Raw genomic sequence first — 25,811 nt, 5'->3', positions numbered from 1 at the left:
TAAACATCATCTTTCGTAGTAACCAAAAGTGGTGTTTACGTGTTCACCTACATATTATAGAAAACTAGATCTGCGTTACAGTACAGAAGTTATACCTTAACCAAGGCCACAAACAAACAAGGGATCAACTTTAACGACAGTCTTGAATACCACCCTAGACAGTGCTACATTGGATCTTTCTCTCTGGTTACGGTTCCTTCCCTTAGCCTACACAGACACCGAATAGTCTGGCCTATTCTTTACAGATTCTCTTCTCTCCTCATATACCTGACATCACTGAGACAACCAAATAATTCTCCTTCACCCAAGGGGTTAACTACTGCACTGTAATTGTTCAGTGCCTACTTTCCTCTTGGTAAGGGTAGAAGAGGCTCTTTAGCTATGGTAAGCAGCTCCTCTAGGAGACGGACACTTCAAAATCAAACCATTGTTCTTTAGTCTTGGGTAGTGCCATAGCCTCTGTACCATGGTCTTCCACTATCTTGAGTTAGAGTTCTCTTGCTTGAGGGTACACTCGGGCACACTGTTCTATCTAGTTTATCTTCCTCTTGTTTTGTTAGTTTTTATAGTTTATATAGGAAATATTTATTTCAATGTTTTTGCTGTTCTTAAAATATTTTATTTTTCCTTTCCTCACTGGGCTACTTTTCCTGTTGCTTATAGCATCCTGCGTTTCCAACTAGGGTTGCAGCTGAGCATTTAATAATGATAATAATAATCTGACATTTTCTTAGGATGTGAATTTGGCGCATTCATCATTGTACAAAAAAAAAAAAATAAATAAAAATAAAGACATCACTTGATCTCTTTTTATGTCCATTCCGTTCATAGATTACTCAGGCAAAAATGTTTGGCAAACCAGCAGAGCACCCGACTCGAAAGCTACTGTTTAAGTTTATTCATTCTTCAAGAATCTGAACCTGGACGATTTCCCCTCGAGCCTCGAGAGAGAAATGTCTTCCCCAATACACTTGGGAGACCGTATTTACACAACTGCTTCGGAACCAGCCGCAGTTGTGGCAGCTGAATTAATTCTTGATCACTTGGCTTTGCTGATTGCTTCGAACGGACGAAGTCCGTAATTATTGCATGAGCTGCATAAATTGCATGCGCATGATTCTACTCATTCGAACAGTTTCATTATTATTTTTTTTTTGGGGGGGAGAGGGGCCTAGTGTACTGATCCAATGAAAAGAATGAATTTAAACACAACCACGAAGTCATGGCTACAAAGATAAGTTATATACGATAAAGTTAATGGACAGTTATCAGTGTTGTTGTTGTTGAGAGGCTGAAACAATTAAGTAAGAAAAGCAGTTGAGAACATTACAAAAAAAGAATACTGAGCCAGAATTGTAAAGTAAATAGGCTAAGATTTCTAAAGGTTTTAAAAACTAGATTTTCAAGCGTATTAAAAAGGATAAAATTACAGCAGTGATATTAGTAAGTGAATATATGATTGTGATCTGGTATTTTTGTGAAATAATGCCCTTGGCAGATGAGTCGAGTATGATTTTTAGTGAAAAGTAGAGTTCAAAAGGAGGATTATATTATTAATATCCCTTGAGGAAAATGCATTTATTTCTTACTTAAGAATAATTTCATCTCGAGAAATAGTAGTAACATTTGTGTCGTTAATAAATTCCTTACTGATTATTAGAATTTAATATACGCATTTTGATAATCTTAATTTTATTGAATTATCAGCTAGTTGGGGAGTGTATTGTGCCTTGTTAGTACTTTTGACTAAATAATGTATGTAGATGTCAGTTAGGACATATCAACCACATCGTGATAACAAAACAAAAAACAAAACAAATTAGGCCTACTATATATGCTATCATTATATATTTGTGTATAAGCAAACTTTATAAAACTAAATTTTGTTAATGAAATTAAAAGATTACGAGCACGTAATTCTGAAAATAAAATTTGAATAGCCAACATACGTAACTTCTTGGACAATCAAGTTAGTAGATGGAATGTTGAAGGACGTTGGCCAATGTAAATTAGAGATCCTTTTCGCGAAATATGATTTAGAGGATAATTACTATGAATGGCTTCCTCATAGATGTAATATATACAAAGACAAATATTATTTGCATTCTTGATTATGGGTAAAAACTGAGAATTGAGGTGATAAAAATAATGTATAAGATTTTCTTTCCAGGGTGATTGTTGACGTACCAAAACTACTAGAGCCCCCCTAAACCTCATGATAGTTCTGAAGATCAGCCATTCTGGAATCCATGGAAATGTCGAGTGCGTTGGTTGGGAATCCTTGTCATTTATGAATACAGGGCGGTTAAAGACTTGTACAATGCAACTACGAGAGAGAAACTAGGTCAGTGACTGAAACAAGGTTATGGTCGTTGTAGTGGCTGATCTAAATTGAATCGATTAAAGCTAACTTTTGGAAATTTAAGTCTTCCGGGTTTTTCGTCCAGTATTATTATTATTATTATTATTATTATTATTATTATTATTATTATTATTATTATTATTATTATTATTATTATTAGCCAAGCTATAACCTTAGTTGGAAAAGCAAGATGCTATAAGGCCAAGGGCTCCAATAGGGAAAAATATCCCAGTGAGGAAAGGAAATAAGGAATTAAATAAATGATGAGAATAAATTAATAATAAATGATTCTAAAAACAGTAACAACGCCAAAACAGATATGACCTATATAAACTATTAACAACGTCAAAAACAGATACGTCATATATAAACTATAAAAAGACTCTTGCTATTCATGTAGCATTCTGCTTTTCCATCTGTGGAGGTTGCTTGGATAATATGGCAATAACCATAATAATTCTAAAGTAAATAATGATAGTCTGGCTTAGCTCCGTCACTTCTGTCTATCTTAAGTTGAACTTTGCTAATTCCCCCGTATGAGGGTATTGCTGCTAATAAACCTCACACGGAGCACTGTAGACTTTACTTAAGGGTCCTTGCAGCGTTCCCTCTGCTCCAAGCAGTACTTGCTTCATTTCCTCCTTTTTTACTTCACTTCTCACTTGCTTGCGCTGAATTGGCTGTGTCCATTGTCGGGCCACCTCCTTACTTAATAAACAGCAAAGGTCTGATTATATATAAATATAGGTTCCCTGTCACTCGCGGTGGGAGGGAAGTAGTCATACCCTGGTGGGAGGGGGTACCCCGAGAGGTACACTATGAAACTCCAAACTCCCAAAAATTGACGAACAAGCAGGTTGTAGTTAGGAAAGGGGGAGTTGGTGGGAAGAGTTGAATTTACGCGCTCGCACTTGTGCTTATCTAGCTAAATTTTATAATATTACTAGTCATTTTTGATGGCTCAGGTACACTAGTATTGTTATAATTTATAAGTACAATTCCCTGTCCCTGACATGTGTGTTCATAGTTTTGAGTTTAGTTATTGTTCAATTTCATAGCCTTAATTTGCACAATTTACCAGATTAGATTTCTGTTAGATCACGGTCAACATTCGAAAGATGAGATCGATGCAGCGATTAGCATCAACATATGCAACAAGCGTGTTCAGAGGGTTAAACTATATATCGAGCGTATATTATAAGTATAATGAATCTGATTGTTTTCCTTGTTGTCAAACAGATCTACCATTTTTTTGTTTTTGTTTTTTACGTTGGACAGCTAGTGACAGCCATTTACGGCTAATTGCCTCTTATAGCATCCTAAGGTCATTTTAATTGAAATATTTTGCTTTATTCTTTTTCGAAATGGACACGTGCCCTCCAGAGTCTAGAGAAAGCCCGAGGAAGGCTAATCTTGGAGCAATACAGTGAGAAAAACTAATTATGAATGGAGATAATTAATTCAGACAGAGGGCCCTCATTTCAAAGACCAGCTTTTTGAAAGTCTGAATTCGTCTCATAATCACGTTTGAGATTTTTTGATATCTTCCTCCTTGTAATAGGAATGAGAGAATAAAAGGAATTCCATTCTGATGAAAAGTAACCTTGAAATTAATAATGGAGTCTGGGGCCTTTGGTAATTCATTATTAATTTATTTCTAATCTTTTCTCCATTACTGACTGTTTTTCAGCGATTTTTTTTTCTCTCCCTAAAGTAACTCCTGGTTATATTTATTAAAATAGTCTTGGCAGCTCCCTAGAACTTTTTTTTTCGGTTTCAAAACTGTTATTGTAATATCAATAAGTCATTAAATGAACGATTGTGCGAAGTTATTTTGTGCTGCTTACGATGTTTGTAATTTGTGAAATTAGAATAGTGAATGTAAATAGGTTAACATTCATTTTAGTTTCCCATTAGCCAGTTTATCGGATAATAGATAAATATGGAAATAATTTAGAAAAGTATATATTTAGAAGTAATTTCTATTTAGTGGAAGCCGATTAGGATACCAAATCTAGAGTCCTTTCTAGTCCAAACCCTTAAAGCAATGAAGGTGAAGGGCGTGGGTTAAATCAGAAGTGAGCAGCTGACCGGTCTTGTACTTCAGACCTGAACCAAAAAATAAGCCAAAGATTTGTTTGGTTTTCCAGACAATTAATGTTTTTTTTTCTTTCTTTTTAAATAAAACATTCATATGCAAGCGGTTTCGATGGTTAAATCGATGACAATTTATTTTTGAAAAGGAAAGTGGGCCTTCCTTGCACCATTGAATTCCCACAATTTATTTAAAATCTTCAGAAAAACCTGTATGTTGATCCCGTTTCTTTTAATTTACTTCGAAATATTTAGAAAACAAATGGAAAACTGGAAATAAAGGGGCATAAAAGATTTGGTCTACCTTCTTAACAGTACAGAAGTCTCAAAAATAGTGTGTAACATACAATATGTAAGAGACCAGATGTCCAGTTCAACTTTTAATCATTCTTCTTGCTTAGTTTACAGATTTTATTTTTTTTATTTTTTTACTTTTAGTAATTTTGGCTAATTGGAACATAAGTCTGTTAAAGTCCGAAATATTTAAAATTATTTAATTCTTGAGAATGAAATTGATTTATCTAATTTCCTTATTCGATGTACATAAACTGTTAATATTCATCGTAGCTATATTTACGTAAGTGAAGATGTAGAATCAAGGGAAAGTTAAGTGTTCCTTTACTTCCCTCAAATTCCATTGAGAACAATTCATTTATGTTTTACTTGAGATTATGTTCATCTTGAGTTATAATAGTAACATTTATGTCGTTAATGAATTAGTTACTGATTTTTAAAATGTAATATACCCATCGTAATCTTCATTTTATTGCTTTATCAGCTAGTTTTGGAGTGTATTGTGCCTTTAGTACTTTGACTGAATAATGTATGTAGATGTAAATTAGGACATATTAACCACATCTTGATAAAAAAAAATACTATATATGCTATAGATATATACTTGTATATAAGCTAACTTTGGAAAACTAAATGTTCTTAATAAAACTAAAAAATTACGAGCACTAAATTCTGAAACTAGAATTTTAATAGCCAACATACGAAACGTCTTGACCAATCGAGTGAAATGAAATGTTGAAGGACGTTTGCAACATGTAAATTGGAGACACTTTTCATGAAATATTGTTTGCATCATGATTTTATTTATCTTTAATTATGAAATACACATTTTCAATCTTACAGTTTGTAACATAATCATACTATATTTAGATAAATATTTTTTTTTTATTTTACATAGTGTATTTGCAATTGAAATTTGATAATCATTGTTTTAGTTATTTAATTCTTCCTGGACTTTATTGGAGTATTATGAATAACGCTCTCATGAATATAATATATAAAGGACAAATTAAAATATTTAGCATTCTTGAATTGAGGTAATAAAAATACTGGCATAACTTCAAGATTTCCTTTCCAGGTTGATTGTTGATGTAAGAACTTCTTGAGGAACAGCCACTTGGGAATACATGGAAATGTTAACTTGATTGTGTTGGTTGCGAGAGCTTGTCGTTTATGAATACACGCGGTTAGAGACTTGTACAGTGGAACTATAAGGGGGTAACAAGGTCAGTAACTGGAATAAGGTTGATTGCTGTAGTAGCTGATCTATTAAGAAGTAATTAAAGCCACAATTTGGAAATTAAGTCTTTCCGGTTTTTTCCAGTAGCATTTTGCTTTTCCATCTCTGGATGTAGGTTGGCTATAATGATAATTATGACTAACCATAATAATTCTTGAATAACAATGATAGTCTATCATAGCTCCGTCTCTTATGTCCATCTAAGTTGAACTTACTCACTATTCCCCCGTATGGGGGTATTGCTGTCAGTGAACCTTGCACGGAGCACTGTAGACATTACGTAAGGGTCTTTCAGCGTTCCTTCGGGCCCAAGCTACACTTGCTTCATTTGCTCCTCCTTTACTTCCGTTCTCACTTGATTTCTTCTTATTGTCAAATCTTGTAACTTGTACTTAAAATGTATCCAAGTTCTACGTAGGTAGTACTTTCGGGCTGAATTGCCTGTCTCTATCGCCGGGACATCTCTCCTATTTAGTAAACAAGAAGTGTCTGATTATGTATACAAATATTTTTCCTATCACGCTTGGGGGGAGGGGGGTTGCTGGGTATTCATATCCTGGTGAGATTGGGTACCCCGAGGGGTACACTTTGAAACCACACAATCCCAAAAATTGCCAAACAAGCGGGTTGTAGAGAGGAGGGGGGTGGTTAATTCACGTGCGCCCGCACTTATGTAAGTGTTTAGAATATTTTGACGTCTGAGGTACACTAGAATTGTCATAATTTTTAAGTCCAATTCACTGTCTCTGACTTAACTGTTTTCAGTTTAGCTAGGGTTCAATTTCATACCCAAGACTCCTCTCGGGTATCTAACTTCCTCTTATAGCATCCTAAGGATATTTTAATTGAAATATACTTTTTTTTCTAAATTGACACGTGCCCTCCAAGGGAAAATCCGAGAAAATCTAAGATGGGAGCAATACAGTGGGAAAAACTAATTAAGAATCGAGATAATTAATTCAGACTGTGGGTCCTCATTTCGAAGACCAGCTTTTTAAAAGTCAGAATTCGTCTCATAATCACGTTTGAGATTTTTTAATATCCTCTTCCTTGTAATGGGAATGAGAGCATAAAAGGAATTCCATTCTGATGAAAAGTAACCTTGAAATTAATAATGGAGTCTGGGACCTTTGATGATTTTTCATTAAATTCATATCTACTCTTTTCTCCATTATTAAGATATCTTTTTCAGCGATTCTTTTTTTCCAAATAACTCCAGCTTAAATTTCTTAAAATTTAGGCTTGGCAGCTGCTTAGATTGATTTATGTTAGTCTCAAAATCAATAATTCCCTAAATGAACGATTGTGCGAAGTTATCTTGTGCTTCTCACGATGGTTTGTAACTTGTGAATTCGGAATAGTGAATGTAGATAGCTTTATGACTTATCATTATAGTTTCCCATTGGCCAATTTATCGCATAATAGGCAAATATGGAAACAATTTTTAAATTAATATATCTTTTGGAGTACTTTCTACTTAGTGGAACTCGATAGGAAGCAAAGCAATGATAAGTATCAACGCCGAAGTGAGCAGCTGACCGGTCTTTTACTTTATAAACTATAGATTTGTCTGGCTTTCCAGACAATTAATGGTTGTCTTTTTTTTTTTTATAAAAGAAAACATTCATATGCAAGCTGTTTCGATGGTTAAATCGTTGACAATGTTTGTGAAAAGGAAAGTGTGAAAAGAGAAGGGAGCCCTCCTTTCACCCTTAAATTCCCACAAGTTTATGCAAATATACAGTAAAACCTAAATGTTGCTCCCGTTTCTATTAATTTACTTAGGAATATTTAGAAAATAAATGTAAAAATTGAAAGAAATGGGTATAAAAGATTTGACCTACCTTCATAACAGTATTCGTAAACTTTTGGAAGAAATAATTTGCTTTGCAGACATTTCATCTTGTTGATGCAAGGTATTGTGGTTTGCGACTTTGCGTTTTATGGTGTTGACGAAAATCTCTTCTCAGTCGACATCGTTTCTTGTTTATGAATGTCTTTTATAGTAAAAACCATCATGTAGTTTAGGCATTACTTTATCTTTGGGGAAAATGATGCATATCAGTGTAAAAATGTAACTTAAAATATTTCTCCCAGCTTTTGTGAATTATGGATTATAAGCAATTTTGCAACTGGAGTATAATTTCCGCTCTACCGACTACTTTACATTATACTATTAACTACTTTTGCCCCGAGTAATTTGAGAGCAACTGCAAATATATACCATAAACAGATAAACTTCGAATTTTATAATGTCTAAAATTGGCTATGAATGTAACTAGTTAATCTAAATAACATTAAACTTGTATTTTTCCAATTCCGTATTAGCGATATGAAGAGGACGTGGATTTTTTTTTTATTATATTTTTTTAGGAAATTTATGGTAAATAAAGATTACTATTAAAAGAGGCAAGGATTTAGTCCTTTTAGTCATTAGTGCGCTTCATATGTTACATGAATATAAGAGTATTAAAAGAGGATACAATTGGTTATGTTGAGGGTAACTTCATTTGATCCTTTGGATTTGTTTGTGATTTCAGACGACGACCTCGATCTACTCTGATAATATGTAATAGATTTGAGAAGAACCTGTTACTTGGTAAATCTTTTCGCCCATATATTCCAGTAGCTTTTAGGCCTCATTGTGACCAAATCCCTTAAAAGCGAGACTTCAGTGGTTCTTTCTCTTAGCTGGTACCAGCTTTGAGTCCTAACTTCCCAGTGCCAGAGTTATTTACATTTACCGTAGTTGTTATTCTGGTAATATCATCCAACAGTAAGGGTCAGTTGGGTAGATGTAAGGGGTAGTTTAAAGGTCACTCATGAATGGCAGAGGCAAGGGACAGTGACAATGCCCTAGAGACTGACCATATATATGATCAGCGCCCAAGCCCAAGGACCAGGTAGGGCCAGGCAATGGCTGCTGATGACTCAAAAGATAGACCTATAGGCTCCCCCAAACCCCCCATCCTTAGCTCACAAGGATGGTAAGGTTGCAGCCACCAATGGCACTAACGAGTCTGAGCAGAAGTCGAACCCCTGACTGGCAAGCACCAGGTAGAGACATTGCTTAAATCTTGAAATTCACGAAACTGTAATTTTCCCTCATTTCCTTTACCTTTTTAAACACTTGAATCGCCAGTATATGATGTGGGTGCTTGAAGTAAATTGTTTGTAACTTGCTATTATAACTGGAGCCCCATTATTGGTTTACAAGGAATTGCTCATTAACGTGTACCAACCATGTGTCACACGATCGTACATGGTTCATTTTGTGTATATATTATGCTGTATCTTCACTCTTCCCTCGCACTTAAAAGAGCCTGAATAAACATAGTCTGTTTTTCTCATCGGTAACGGTGTCAATTTTAAACATGAAAATTCTTGATGCCGTGAGCTTTTGTATATAAAGGAGAGTGTTCTATAATAAACTCACTCAGTTGCTTTCATACTGTCTTTGAAGTGCAACCTTCTCTCGGCCCGTCACATTGGTGACCCCAGAGCGACTCGCTCCTCCCGCCTTCCACACACACACACACACACACACACACACACACACACACCCCACCCCTCCCCCCTCTCACCGTTACTATGACGCCGTCAACGCATACCTTCTGCAGCAGTACTCGCCGTCTCCAGCCGCCCGTATAGCAAAGCTTTTTCAGCTCTCTCAACAACCGTTGGGGGGACTAAAGGGCTTCACTCACCCTCGGGGAAATGACCAGTATCACTCGTCTGCAACCTGACGCAGACAGCTCTACTCGTGAGGCGAACTTACTTCATGCCGTTGGGGTAAGCCGTTTACCCGAACCTGTACACGCTGTCATACCCGATGTCCATAGTTTACCCATAAAGGACTTGATGATCAAAGCCGACGCCCTTATGGACAGTCAGTTCATGACCTTCCAAACTTCCATCAACGCCTCCACTCCTGACGAAGAGGACACCTATTCATCTTCAACCGAAGTTAACGTGAATGCCGTAATACACACACGCCTATGAATGGCGTAGGACACACGCCTATAAATGCCGTAGGCCTATGAATGCCATAGGACACGCACGCCTATGAATGCCGAAGGGGACACACGCCTATGAATGCCGTAGGGGACACACGCCTATGAATGCCGTAGGACACACGCTTACCCCGTGACGAGCTGGAGCGGCAACAAAGCCACCCATCATCCACCACTCGCTCGCACCCCAACCAACGACTTCTACAGCCACTCTGCCGCAGTATTTGCTACTACCACTCCAGATTCCGGGCGCCCTATTTAACATGTACAGTATGTCATTTTTAGGGGGGGGGGAGCCATGAACCAACCGTGTGTCACACGATCGTACATAGTTCATTTTGTGTCTATATTATGCTGTATCTTCACTCTTCCCTCGCACTAAAAAGAGCCTTATTAAACATGTCTGCTTTTCTCATCGGTAACGGTGTTAATTTTAAACATTAAAATTCTTGTTGCCTTGAGCTTTTGTATATAAAGGAGAGTGTTCTATAATAAACTCACTCAGTTGCTTTCATACTGTCTTTGAGTCACAACCTTCTCTCGGCCCGTCACAAACGCTTCATTCACATGTTGAAACACACACATATACACACGCGCATACAGAGAGACACGCATACGCGCGCGCGCACGCACACACACACACGCACACACACAGATTGTAGGTGAAGAGTACCTCTTAGTCACCCTTCTTTTTTAAGTATTGATTATCACTCCCACCCCTATTAATCTTTACACTTTGCTGTGTAGGTATTATATGTGATACTTCGCAGCTCCCTTTTCTGATTTAAGAACACCCAACTTTCTATCGGTTTCTTTATTTGCACTTTTGCTCCCATCTGTGATGTTAATCCATAGGTTTTGTTTTTTACTAGATGTTTCCATGACCTGGTTTATTCCCATTTTCACTGGGTGCTAAATGACCTAGACGGCCAAGCAGCCATACAACCCAAAGTGATAAATCCAATCACAGTTGTTTATTTTGGTCCTTATTTGACCCTTCCGACGGCCAGCACTTTTGTCAGTTATACAGTGCTGAATTGATTTTACCACTTTTCCTGTTGGTCATTTATGATTTCTTTAGCTTATCTATATTCGTTACCGTCTGCATTTTAGGAGCAGACCTTTTTATTACTGCTACATCGAACAATTAATTTGATTACGCAAGTATATCAATACGCGTCTAACTTTCAGTGATTCAGCTTATGAATGGATGGTTGCTGTAACTTCTAATTTGTCAACAAAGACAAATCGGGTTACAAGAAAAGGCATCTCTGCGATTTTATTTATGCGATTTTATTTTCTGCCATGCATTGAATAAGAGATTCTGCTATGAAAAGAGTACCTCCAGAGAGAGAGAGAGAGAGAGAGACGCGCTCAAATACCCTTAAGTTGTAATTATGTTATTGTGGTTATGGGTTACCCACTTATTACATGACGAAATTCTCCTTATAAATCGGATGCCTTAGATTTGCATTGGTAATATTTCCACCATAGGCTAAATGGACACTTACGAGTTCCAGTAATCCACAATTTAAAATTAATAAATTCTAGCAACGCTTAAAGTAAAATGCTGTAATATTCATATGGATATACGTCACTAGATATAACTACGTAAACGTTTTAAATAAAAAACAAGATATCTGGTTTAGAAAATCTCAAGCTGAACAAACCCCAGGTGTTTAATGCGTAATTTTCATCATTTGCAGGGAAAAAATAGACATTTAATATATTTATAACTCCTCCTTTTTAGACCAAATTCTCCGTAGTTTCACCAGAGATTTGGCAGGTAACAGGTAGCTTTCATATAGTGATCTGATATTAAGTATTATCCTCATCATTATCATCTTTGATTTATGTAAATTAAAAAACACATGAGAAAAATTAAGCGTCAGCTTTCAATTGGGATTTAAATTTATCTATTATTAAATTTAAAGTTAAATGCCAAGCTTTATTCTATTCATCAATCAACTCGTCGCAAGAGACGTTCTTCTGTGAAGTTTGTAATTGAATATATATAGAAATAAGATAGAAAATCCTGCCAAGTTTAGAACAGATTATTTTTTGGGGGGCGGGGGAATAATTAGCTAGATTTGGTCTGCGTTGATTATGGCAGCTGGATAACGTCTTAATTAGGCTTCGCTATCATCATTACTGCATAGGATAAATCCATTTGAATGCTGTAATTATGTAAATTAGGGGGATTAAGCCAATGGTCTGGACATGGGGCAATGTCAGTATATTTAGCGGGAGAAGGGTTGAAAAATAAAAAAGAAATCCTTTTTTTATTTAAATGGGCTGAGATTAGAATGAAAGTGTTTTACATTTCCTTTTCTATTTTTTATTTTTTATTTTTTATTTATTAGTTGGTAAAGGCTTCATTAACTTCCTTTAACATATTGTGAATAATCAGTTCGTACTGTTTTTTTTTTTTTTTCATATGAATGAAAATTTCTGAATTTGTTAATCTATTTTTTTTATCGGAATTTAATTTTGTATAGTGTTCGCCAGAGGGGGTTAGTCACACTAGACTCGTGAGTTCCTTTAGTGTCTGCAACCTTAACATCTTTGTGAGTTAAGGATAAAGGGTTTGGGGAGCCTATAGATCCGTCTGTTGAGTCATCAGCAGCCATTGCCTGGCCCTCCTTGGTCATAGCGTGGGCGCTGATCCTATGGTATATGGTCAGTGTCAAGGGCATTTTCCTACCTGCTTGGGCAGTGTCACTGTCCCTTGCCTCTGTCATTTATGAGCGGCCTTTAAACCTTTAAGGCTTAAAGATTCTTAACATGAAATAAATCCCCCCATTTATTTGCAGCATATTTCTGTAGAACTGGGATTTATTTTTATTAAACAGGCTTTGCTGCCTTAATTCTCTTCTTCGGTTGAATAACTTGAAAAAAAAGTCTACCTTCTTTATATCTTTCTACTTCACCTCTGTTCTTGATTTTCTTCTATCTTGCTGTCCAACCTCTTCTGACATTTATCTCTTAGTGTTACACTATCGTTTTACTACTCCTAACTACTCCTAGAACTATTTTTGGGGTGAATGGCCTGACAGGGCCTAACCCAAATCGTAAATCCAATTCGGTCCAAACTAGGACGAATAATTGTATCTATCTAAAATTTCTTATGATTCAGGTTCAAGAGAAAAAGAGCAATTTGGTAGTTACTTTTAATCCAGGTTTTAGTCCTAGTTTCTCGAGCTTCAGCACTCAATACATTCAATTCAAGCTTGTCTTAACTTATCCAATTTCTTCCTCTTTTCATCATTACGTATCATTTAAATTAATTACCCTAAGCTACTCTGTTCTTTCTACCCATTTTCTACTGAAAATACCTTGGTTTTTTTTTTCACTTTAATAATTTGCAATTTTATGAAACTTATGTACTGAGTGTATATTTTCTTTTAATTATGAACGGCCAAACTAGTGAAAACACTTAAATTTAATTTGTTTTATTTCTTCAGCTAATTTGCCTTCTGATAGCATAGTTCCTTGAACTCGTTAAAGATAATTTCTTTTATTCAATATCTTTCTACCCAAGACCGTTATCACCGTGCGCTTAGTGCATTATTCTTATTCAAGTTTTCTTTGTTCTCAAAGATCCTTGTAGTGGGGCGGTTTAGCTCGAAATTTCAAAAGGATTGTGCATTTTGTGATAAAAGCATCAAATTTGGCACAAATATACATTGATATATGGCGAACATTTTCAGATATTGAGCCACTCGGAATTCTCCCTTCATGTCTGCCATATTGCAATTCAAAATGGCCGCCATTTGATATCTACATTTTCGATTATCTTTGGGTCTAATGCTGCTATTGACTCGATTCTGGTGTCTTAAATGTATGTTTTTTTTTTTTTTTTTTTTTTTGGGGGGGGGGGGGGGCAAAGTATCTAACGGTAACAATATGCATCGCATATTTTGTACCAATGAGCCGCCATATTGGATTTCAAAATGGCCATTGTTTGAAATCTACATTTTCGATTATCATTGGGTCTAATGCTGCTATTGACTCGATTCTGGTGTCCATATGTATGTTTTGGGAGGAAAGGAATTCGATGGTTACAATCTGCATTGTGTATCTTTATGAATTAGCCAACATATTGGATTTCAAAATGGCTGCCACTTAAATTCTACATGTGCGATTACCTCTGGGTCAAATATTTTTACAGTACGTGACAATATCCATTTTTCAAAATGACATATTTTATTACAGTACTCCACTTAATTCATGAGAGATGAATGTTCATCATCATGTATTTTTGACAAGACAACATTTTACTCAGTCTGTGAAGTAAAAATTGTTTGAGTTATTGATTAGATTCTGTGTTGATCTAGGTTTGATATGGCACCTTTCATATATGATTAGTTTTCGCCATTCCTTCAATCAATATCACAAAATGATCAATTCGGGGTTACGTCTGAATATCCACAAAATAGTGTGAACATTAACACAAAACAACGTAAACTTCTCTAAAACTAGCTTTCCCAGTAAAACTCTAAATAAATATCGACTTACTTCAACTACTAATTTTGAGTTTTATAATTTTGATACATGTCTTAGGTCATGTCTTAAATATCTTAGTTAAAATTCTGACATGCTATGGTGTAATATATAAGGTTGGGTGTGTACTGACATTCTACAATTGTCTTGTATTTGAGGCTAGGTATACATCAGTACTGAAGATGTGTGTACATAAACCATCTCATGTTAACTAGTTCAGCACTGCCACAAGTAAATGAATGTTGTGGACTCATCTTCATGTGCAGTCCCCTTCACACACACAGAGGGCTGTGCACTTAAGGGCAGCCTTCTTGCACTTGCAGCGTCTCACACACCCTTTCTGGCACTTGCAAGAAACCAGCTCAATGCAGGTGTGAGCTGCCTCAGGTAGCCTGGTCCAGTATGGTGTGTATTGTCCTCCAGTCATTGACCAACCCCAGTTTGTTGGTGGTGGGAGTTCTGGTGCTGGCAGCAGTATCTGACCCCACACATGTCCACCTTGATATACTGCCCTCTTGACATGTGTCAGACCCGGAAAGGGATCATTTGGGCCAAACTCCATTCTCGATCAAAAATTACTCTGAATAGAGTTAGATTTTACACAAAAAAGGTCAGATCTGACCGAGAAATGGTCTTTTTATTATACCTTATTCTGTGTCATTTTTACCCGAAATGGAGTTTGGCCCCAACTGATCGTTTTCCTGGTCATTCTTACACGGAATTTTTAGGAGTGTATTACTACCACCACCCCACCACCAGAATCAAATCATTAGATCCTCAGATAATGTAAACCGTAAATTGAGAAGCAGTCATGCAATGGAAAGCACTGATTTTGAAATCCAAAGTGGCGGTCCATAGGTAAAAATATGCAATGTATTTTGTTATCATTAGAATCTTTGTCCCCCAAAACATTGGATTCCTTGGCCCCCCGAATCATACATTTAGACACAAGAATCAAGTCAATAGCGCTATTAAACCCAAAGGTAATCGCAAATGTAGATTTTAAATGGCGGCCATTTTGAAATCCAACATGGCGGCTCAATGCTAAAAGATACACAATGCAGATTGTTATCATTGGATTCCTTGCCCCTCCCCCCAAAAAACATACCGTTAGACATCAGAATCGAGTCAAAAGCAGCATTAGACCCACTGATAATCAAAAACGAAGATTTCAAATGGCGGCCATTTTGAAATCCAATATGGCGGCTCAGTGGTAAAAAAATACGCAATGCAGATTGTAACCATTGGATTTCTTGCCCCCAAAACCTACATTTAGGCACCAGAATCGAGTCAATAGCAATTTTAGATCCACAGATAAGCGCAAATGTAGATTTCAAATGGCGGCCATTTTGAACTCCAATATGGCGGACATGAATAGAGAATTCCGAGTGGCTCAATATCTGAAAATGTTTTCCATATGTCAATGTATATTTGTGCCAAATTTGGTGCTTGTATCACAAAATGCACAATAGGTTAGCTATGCTGCCCCACTATTGTGGCATTCGTGTGGTTACGTCTGAAGACGAAAGCCTTTTCTATCAAAAAATTTTGCTTGATCATCTAAAGTAACCAACTTAATTTTAGCCTATGGTAATGACATAATTAAAGCTTTGAAAGATGTAGGAAATTAAGACATAAGCAATGGAAATTGAGTAGTAAATATTAATAAGTTTATTGAGAATGGTTAGTCTTTGGTTAAATTTTGAAGATTTTGTATTTTTTAAATTTTTACTTTTCAAATGGGATTTTTTTCTAATACTGTATTTTTTCCCATTCAATGATTAACAGCAGTTGGTTTTAGAATGCAAAGATCTATGTTCTTTTTTTAAATTAAGATATTTATAAAAAATATTGAAAATCCTGCATACAGTAAAGATAACGTTTTGAGGTGTACATACACTATTAGTTAAATTTAAAATATCAGGTAAATATTCCTATGGCATCTATGATGTTTATAAGTACCGTAGCTATCAACCTCATCGGTATTGCCTCATTTGGGATTAGAGGCTAGAGCCGTCAGTATACCTCACGCAGGGCACAGTACGCATATGGGTCTTTACAGTGCTCCTAGCTGCACTTGCTTTATATCCATTTACTTTACCATGATCCCCGCTTCCTTTCAATAATTTTGTTGGCTAACATTTAACTTTAACTTTAGTGTAACTGTAATGTTTACCCCCATTTACACTTGGGCACAGAATGACATTGCTGGCTCCAGCGTCGGTCTATAAAAGCCTAAATTCTGAAATCCATCCTCAACCACGTGCGTTAAAGAAACCCCCCCCCTCTCTCTCTCTCTCTCTCTCTCTCTCTCTCTCTCTCTCTCTCTCTCTCTCTCTCTCTCTCTCTCTCTCTCGTTTTTTTCCTTGTTTATTATTTGGCATGGGGTTTTGTCTGTCCCGAGAGATCTGTAAACAACTATTTCGCAAAATTAGTTCAGTGTGTTTACAATTGCAAAGCATTAACTACCTGTTTCCGTGCCAGTTGATTTAATTTGTTTTCTTTTAAGATTAATATTTCCTACTGTCTTAGTCATGGTTAAATGTGAAGGACAAATGAGACGAGCTAACAGAAAGTCATCCTCCTACATCGTAATGTTAGGATTCATATCAAGTTCTTCAGCATATGGTATCAAAACCAGTTTTAAGTTTGTCCTGTTATAAATTCTTCAATTGTAAATGACGGGGGAAGGGGACCAAGTTTAATCTTTTAAGACTTTAGCTATTCAATTGTTTAGTCTAAAAAGTAATTGCCAATAGTTAACTATCTAGAGCTAGAAAGCTTTATATTAATTTTAATTATTTGTAAAATTCTTCCCCAAACAAGATATTTCATTTAATTATTAGTTTAATTTTAAAGGCTCTTTATAGCCCTCTAGATTGATTTTTGCTACTTCTTTTCTTATACTATTGCTCCTCTTTAAGGAATTGTAATGTCTTTTATATTGTACCATAATTCCTTAAATCATAAATGCCAGTTTGATAGAAATATAGTGTTTCTTTATATATGTTGGTAAATTTGAACAATAGTTTAATACATTTAATCTTATGATTGATTAAATACTTAGCTATTGGAAAAATTTGTCATTCCTTTACTTAATTTTGGCTTGCTATCATATGTGTTTATACAGTTTTAACCCTCACAGGAATTGTATTTTCTGAGCATTTCTAGTTTGCCTTCATTTATTTTGACATGCTCATGAATTTGTTTTTGGAAAAATATTATGTTCCATATTCATACATTTTGAGCAAGCCTTGTCATCTGATAGTTTCGTTTTATGTTTACACGTGCGTTGTTGTTTATAATTTTTTTTTTTTTTTTATTTCAGTTTCATATTCATTACAAATATTTACGTATGAGTTTATCATGAGTTCTGATAGGCGACATGTTTTGCAGCAAGTAAATCTTCAGTTACCTAATTAGGCGAATTTATTGCTGGATAAACTTATTACTTATACAAAATATTATCACTTAATTTTTTTAACGTAAATTTGCATTATTATGCAATGGAATCTTATAAATTATAATTTTTTACAGTTTTAATATGAACGATTTATCAGAATAAATGAAGTATTCCGTAAAGTATTACTGATCATAGTGTATATATGACTAGTAGTTATAGAAATAACCTGATTTATAGAGTATATAAGTATGCTCTATAAATTAGTTATTCATTGCATTTAAAATAATTTTCCATTGATATTCTAACTTTCTTGTAGATAGCTTCATTATGGTTTCGTGCAATAACAAAGCTATGATAATTAATTTCTAAGTGGTCTTGCGAAACATATAGGTTATGTACGAATAATGTGAACAGAAAGAAGGTGAAAAGGTTGTGTATGGACAGATTAGTAACAAAAAAAAAAAAAAATCTGGATTAGAAATAAATTTATTTAGGAATCTGATCTATTTCTCGTGAGATAAGAAAATGGCTCGGATATCGTAGAATTTTTTCTGGACACTAAGCGGGGGACTAGTTGCTTCGGATTGGATTTAGTAATTTGGGCCCTATGTCCATGTCCCGGCACTAGGACCAGCGAAGCCATTCAACACCCAAGCGCAAATAGGGGTATAAAAAGTGGTTACACCACGAAGTAAAAGTTAGAAGAGGTTTAGCAGCAAGATGGAAGAAAGGAAACGGTGATGGAAGTAAAGTAACAAGGTAAATTTAAAAGAATATAGCCAAGGACCAGAGGGTTAGTGATAAGTCCATGTCGTAATGCCTAGTGCACTGCGTAAAGCCTCCTAGACACGCCCTCTACGGAGGCTGGTTGTCCCTTATTTTCTGATATAACTTCATAAGGCATGATACATTCCTTTTAATGCAGAGAGTTCACTCTTTTGAATATTTTTTTGTGTCGATATATATGTACTGTAAAATTAGCCCCTTACAATTAGTTATACTTGCTAAAACTAATCCCTTTTTCTACAGGATGATAGATGTGAGAGGCAAAAGATCGTGCTAGAAATAGGAATGAATGACAAGCTATTGACGCAGTTTCAATAAGCCCTGCTGCTGCTGCCTTTAATCACCTTGGTGACCGCTAAGGTAACAGCAGTAAGGGTGTCATCTTGTGAAGCTTCATCTGTGGTGGGTAACGGGGAAAGGTGGGCTGTGGCACCCTAGATATACCAACCAAACTCGGCTGAGTCCCTCGTCAGGCTGGGAGAAACGGTGAGAAGGAAAATCCTCCTTTGATCTTTTTTTCTGTTACCTCCCAAAATTGAGAGAGAGAGAGAGAGAGAGAGAGAGAGAGAGAGAGAGAGAGAGAGAGAGAGAGAGAGAGAGAGAGAGAGAGAGAGAGAGAGAGAGAAATCTGTTTTTGCAGTGTTTTTTTTTCAGTGTTAGATGAATCGTTTAAAGTTTGCCCAAATACCCAATTCAAATAACGAATTTAAAGAAAATTTGTTGCTGATTATAAAAACGATGAAATCCCCATTCATGACACGTAATAATATAGTGGCCTGGAAAAGTCTTACATTTTTTTTTACTGTGGTTTAAAGTACGTTTTGCTGTGTTTATTGACATAGAACTTTTTTGGTGCCAATTATTTTATATACAGATATGATGTCAGTGTTCTTAATCATTAATCATCTTTCATAGCCCGATTTTCTGTATTTGGAACATCCACTGATGGCAATACTTGGTTAGGATTTTTAAGATAAAAGCAGGTAAGCCTATTAGTTACTTTCTCTCTCCAATAATGAGGAAATTTGTAGTGTGTTTTCAGTAATTTACTTTTTACCATTTCTATTAGCAATAAGATACTTGAACTATGGAACTTTTTCATGTCTTATATGATTGTTTTATTTTTTTTTTTTTTTTCAAGTGGGCTGATTGATGGTGCGGAAAAGTGTCAACGTAGCTGGGGGGGGGGGGGGGGAAGAGTTGGAACATTCATAGCCAAGTGACTAGGTAGTAATAGAGGATTGAGTTGGTATAAGCCCTATTGTTATAGTGCTGAAAGTGGAGTATATTTAAAAGTGAGAAATTGGATACTTATTTGCTAACTCGAACAATAACCTTTTACTGTATAGATATGTTGCTTTAATGATAATTTTTTTATAAGCGTTTTATTACATATATGTCAATATATTTTCCCCTGAGGCCTAATGGAAGCTAAGAGGTGTCCTTACACCTCATGCTGTACACTGTAGAACCCCACCCCCTTAGTTTCATCTCTGCCGAGGATGGGACAGCATACCTTGCCTCAGCACCAGGCTCTATGGCCGAAATTGTAGGACGCAAATTAAGTCTTCACTCGTAGCCTTTCATCTTAACGTAAAAGCCCTCTAAGAGTTTATGATTTTTATGTAAGCTCCCACCCATTCATTTAACCCTCCAGAACTTATGATTTTCTTTTAGTTAAACTAAAGACCAATTATTATTATTTGCTAAGCTACAACCCTAGTTGGAAAAGCAGAATGCTATAAGCCCAGGGGCCCCAATAGGGAAAATAGCCCAGTGAGGAAAGGAAACAAGGAAAAATGAAACATTTTAAGAACAGTAACAGCATTAAAATAAATATTTCATATATAAACTATAAATTTTTTTACCAAAACAAGAAGAGAAATTAGATAGAATAGTGTGCCCGAGTGTACCCTCAAGCAAGGTAATTTGTCTTCTTGAGAATAGTTCCTTGAACTTATTCGGAAAATTTTTCCTCCCCTGAAAAGTAGACTTGAAACTTCTTTTTTAATTTGGTTGTCTTTATTCCGTCTCTCTCCTAGGATTTGTGGGTTATGGCTGCCTCAGTCTGTTTACATGTTTTTTTAAATTGCCCGAGAGTGGTTTGGTTGGATAAAAATGTCTCTTGTCCATCACAAAACTAAAGGAACGTTTTGATTTCCTTCAGTGTAATAAAAATTATTATAAAGATTAATTCCAAATACTATTTCGTAGGGTGTCGGTTAAAAAACATAACTTCTATCAATTACAGGTGTGTTCAGAAAATTTGGAAGACGGCGATAACGCACTCTCCAACACAAAGATCTGCCTCTCTCTGTCGAAATCGTTAATTGAAATGTGAAAATTCTCACATTAAATGTGTCTAGACTATAGGCATAGTTACTTCACTCTTGGTACAGTTCTGCTGACAGGTAACGCCTAATTAGTTATTAAAATCTTGCATAACCATGTTTTAGTTTACAAATTTCAGTTTACATATTTTGATTTTGATAATTTAAAATTCCTTTCAGCTCTTATAAGCTGTTATATTTATTTTAAAAAGGGGGCCGAAATATGGTTACGGATTTCATATGTTGATCCTTTACAATCGAATCATAATTTTGTATCAATAGCTTATGTATAATATTCATTGAACCAAATAGTGAGTGAGAGAGAGAGAGAGAGAGAGAGAGAGAGAGAGAGAGAGAGAGAGAGAGAGAGAGAGAGATTTGAACTATAAATTTATATAAATTTACATATCACAATTTAAATCACCGTAAATTTAACTCCCTGTTAATTTAACTCTTATCAATGATCGAATTTCAGATCGAGTATTTTCCCGAAGCATGTTCATCCCTTTCCATAAAACTGGTGCTGAAATATTATATTGAAATTGAGAGAAAATTTTACTTCTGATTCCACGAACCCTTGAACTCTATTTTATTTTATAAGTCCGTGACAATTGAACTAGGAATATTACAGTAGTATTAAAAATTTGTTGTCTCCCTTTTAACAGTAGTGTAGTGTAATTTGCCTGGTGTTTTTTCACTTTGCCCTTGTGATAGTCTTATAGGCGTTGTAAAACCCGACTTTATTTTATTTAATTTTTCATCATTCATCCCAGTGTGTGATTCAGCTTGTATTATTTTTTAAATACTGTACTGTTACCAATTAATTGAAATTTTATTAGCGCTAATTTGTTTGACTTATTGATATTGCTTCTTTACCTCTTTTTCTATATTGCCGAACAAATTTAGAAAAAGAATTAAATTAGAAGGAATTGTAGTAGCAATGGAAGAATTTTTCCAGCTTTAAGTAAAGATTATAGAGGAATAAGGCCAGATTCATTCTCTTGTGAACAAGGACTTTATCGGGGTTGGAGAGTTGAATGAAATTTGTCAAATATGTGTATAAATGTATTCTCGGGCCAAACTGTATTCACAAAGATTCAAAAATATAATAGTTTATATAGTAGACATAAATCTCAACAACACTCAGATTGTAGTTTTTAGCTTATGGGCAACAACATAATAGTTAAGACCGGTAAAGTTTAGGTTTTTTGCTCATTGTCATCTTTCCTAGTGTTTATTATGAAACCTAATTATTTTCTTGTGATTGGTAACAAATAGTCATTAAGGTTTATTGAAAGATAATTTAATTATATATTTATTTAACCATGTAAACACATTGACATTAGATCTCTATGCTAACAATATTTTTTTTTATTTTTACTATGGCTACAACAATTTTGTCAAAACATCAAATAATTACTATCTTATTTAGGCAACATAGTTTAAAAATGCATACTTACAAGATAAATATAATGGCCATAAAATAGCATTTTAGTAGATGGTGATTGAAACCTTTTAATTTAGTATATAAAAGTAAAAGCAAGTTATATTTGTTGAAAGATGTCTGTAATAACTTTTCACATCTCCACTACTAAAAAGTTTAAACACTGTATGAAGAAGTAATTCCATAATCAGTGAAAAATATAGATGTAAAGCAGATATTTTTTCTACCTGTTATGTAAAATCTAGCATGACTTGTTAGGAACATTTTTTATAGTTGGAACATTTTTCATTGATATTAGAATATGTATAGTTTAATTCAACATTTGAAGTATAGTTGCCAATATAAGCACGTTCTAATATTATACACTGAAATAGCAAAATGAAAAATTTCCTAGTTGTAAACTGTACAGGACAAAACTGACTTTAACAAGAGAAAACAGGACACAAAACCTACTAAGGTAAAATACAACAAAACTATTTTTTTCCTATTATTTCTGAAGGTTTTCGCCAGTATGGAGGTTTAAATAACATTCCTATTTTGTTAATTTCAAAATTTCTATATTTATATACAGGTAAAATCATAGTGAAAGGAAAGGCACCAGGACTTGGGACCTAAGACACCTTAAATATTTTACTCTAGGTCTAATACCCACCACCTTTGGCCCCTAAGACAAACAGGACTAGTATGTTCTTCGAAAGGAACCCTACGTGAAATCACAGCTACTGTAGTTTAAAGGATTAAAGGTAATCTGAATTTCATCCTACACTTCGATAATCTAGAATACAGAAGGCACTAAAATATCCCTGTAACAGTTTAGATGAAATTATCATCTTTCACTGCAACCCTGCCTGCGAAGCCTTGCTGTATATATACTGTATAAAAAGCTTTGTTTGTTATATCAGAGAAACTGGTGGACTTGGTACAGAAAACTGTGATATTTTTATAATTAGCTTTAAAGTTCTGTATGCAGTTTAAATGCACTTTGTAAAAATAATGTTTAGAGCTCAGTTCCTAGCCAAGAGACTACTTCTAAATGTACTCTTTGCCCTGCTTGCTTAAGAAGACTTACTGCAGCAGCATGTCGCACCATTTCGAGTGAATGACCGTCAACTGACAGAAGACGATCACCACATCGAAGTTTACCATCCACTGCAGCTGGTGAAGACTGAACAACAAATAGCACATGGATGGGCTCATCACCCCTCTGTGGGTCAGAACCTCCTACAATACTGAAGCCAAGAGAAGCACCTTGGGAACGATGAAGCACCACACTCTTTGATACATGAAGTGTCCGTGGAAGTTTTTGCCAGTATAACCAGGAAGGTATGAAATTTGCAGAACCAGGCGATGTTTCCGGACCATCCAGTAGTGACAGTGTTACCCCTGCTAGTTCAGCTGTAGCTTTCAGGAAACCTACTGCCTGTCCATGAGTTAAACCCAGGAGAGACTGTCCATTTACCGACAGCAACACATCTCCTTTCTGGAAAAGGTGAAATTTCATTCAATTATTATTAGCTTATTTAGGATTTGAATTTTTAACTTAAACCGATTGAGAAATCAGACACTTTTTATTTAAACTATTATGAAAAAAATTTTTATATATATATACTGCATGTTTCAATAAATTAAAAGTACAAAATTCAATTAAAGTACAAAATTCACAGCAGCAGTGACGGTTGTTATATACATATTAGTCATCATACTTCTTTCCTTCATTGCTAATGCCTCTGTATGGCTTGTTCTATCAAACTCTTAATTTTTTACATAAATTACTCGGTGCATTAAAGTGACCCCTGAATGTTTTTTTTTTTTTTTATTTTCAATTCTCGCTCTCCCCCCCCCCCTCCTAGTAATAAGTTGAAGAATTTCCTAAGTACACATGACTGCTGTATAAATATACAGTAAGATGGTTACCTTTCTTATCTTCAACAAAGCAATGGTAGAAGGGTAGGAACTTTGGTAAGAATCTGTACTGTTTTAGTATGAATATTTTAAAATAGTATCTTCCATGAAGTTCATTGCTACCTGCCACTATAGCACAGTAGGTAGGCAACAATGATGGCGAAATTGTTAAAGGGAGAATGGTACAAAATGTATCTTATTTCTTAGCCGTGATAATAGTTATGTTTAAAGCTAGGATTTATTTTAATAGGGCTAGTCATCTTGGACAAATCTCACCGCTGCTATAAAGTACTTAAGTTCCTCCATAGTTTATATAATACCCCACAGGATGATTTTGTCTTCTGCTATAATACTTTGTTCCTCTGTTCCATTAAACACACTATACTAATGCCACCAGAAACAAGGTCCTCCTTCTGGTTACTTTACATTGCCTCCTGATGTATAGTACGATGGTGAAGAGTTTGAAGCTACAACTTTCCCTACTACCTCACACTCTACAGTCTTCCAGACTATAGAATTTTTAATACATTAATGTATTTTGTTTGTTTATCTATTCCATTTCGTTTTAGAGCAGGATGGTGAAGATCCCCCACAATAGTTTCCACAACTTTCTGTTGGTGAGTAAATGATTAACATACTCTTCCCTCCAGTCTGACTTTTCACTAACAATTTCTGATGATTGTCCTGCAACATTCACAGTAATTATTCACACTAAACTGGAGGCACCTCCCATACTGAATCTAGCATGTGTAGATTATTGTATATATTATTTCATATATGCACCCTTTACAATTCATAAATTCTGTCCATTACAAACGCATGCGCATAGATATTCTTGTTTCTCTTGGCACGAGCTGTACGCCTTGCAGAGCACCACTGTTCATAAACCTTTGCTGTATGGAATAAATGCAATCTACGACTCAGGATTTTACTTCTCCATCCCTGCAATCATCTGTCTTCATCTACAAGACATCATCACCTATCACCATGGCGCAGTGACTAAACCATTCAGCATTTTAAGGGAACACCGGAATCCAGCATCTGCATCGAGCCACCATTGCCCATTTCCCCTCGACTACATGTGGATTTTACAGTGTCTGTGCTTTGTTTGCGAACCGTTCATGCTGTGCCAGTGCAGTGTGCTATTAGTGATTTTTGTTAGAGGATAATATTTCTCTTGTGTCGAGCCCTTCTTCATGCCCATATGAGAACCCTTTTACCTCTACTCATCACAGGAAATTGAGGTACCCACCCTCTTTCATCACTGGAAACGCACTGCCAGTGGCCGCTGCCCAGCCTACCCGCCGCTCCTCCCCACCACCCAGGAGCCCTCCCATGCTCCTCCCCTGTTGCTATTTGCCACTATTTACAGTAATTTTAAATAAATAAAAACTGTAGAAAATCTTCTTTTATCTTTTCAGTTAAACGGTGGGTGACAGC

The 25,811-nt window shown here is 35.5% G+C and overlaps 1 protein-coding gene and 1 long non-coding RNA gene across 11 annotated transcripts in view; one reads left to right on the top strand and one right to left on the bottom strand.

Annotated features, from left to right (window-relative positions):
- Positions 1-23,189, top strand: part of LOC137641475 (uncharacterized) — a 135,172-nt gene extending 111,983 nt beyond the window's left edge. For 4 of the 7 annotated variants that reach the window (XR_011044523.1, XR_011044526.1, XR_011044521.1 and 1 more), the window contains exons 2-6: positions 2,171-2,344; positions 5,829-5,976; positions 18,939-19,181; positions 20,947-21,106; positions 23,041-23,188. This is a non-coding gene — a long non-coding RNA (uncharacterized lncRNA). Of the gene's footprint in view, positions 1-844; positions 1,079-2,170; positions 2,345-5,828; positions 5,977-18,938; positions 19,182-20,946; positions 21,107-23,040 lie in introns of those variants that run through there. The other 3 variants (XR_011044524.1, XR_011044522.1, XR_011044520.1) reach the window with 3 other exon arrangements.
- Positions 22,328-25,811, bottom strand: part of LOC137641473 (ligand of Numb protein X 2-like) — a 617,278-nt gene continuing 613,794 nt past the window's right edge. For all 4 annotated transcript variants that reach the window (XM_068374068.1, XM_068374069.1, XM_068374066.1 and 1 more), the window contains exon 10: positions 22,328-23,949. In XM_068374068.1, the coding sequence (XP_068230169.1) occupies positions 23,467-23,949 (483 nt within the window). In that variant the 3' untranslated portion in view covers positions 22,328-23,466. The remainder of the gene's footprint in view (positions 23,950-25,811) is intronic.

The sequence above is a fragment of the Palaemon carinicauda genome, chromosome 5 (assembly GCF_036898095.1).
Source record: "Palaemon carinicauda isolate YSFRI2023 chromosome 5, ASM3689809v2, whole genome shotgun sequence".
Taxonomy (NCBI): domain Eukaryota; kingdom Metazoa; phylum Arthropoda; class Malacostraca; order Decapoda; family Palaemonidae; genus Palaemon; species Palaemon carinicauda.
The sequence above is the reverse complement of the archived record's forward strand: the minus strand, read 5'-3'. Positions and strand labels throughout refer to the sequence as shown.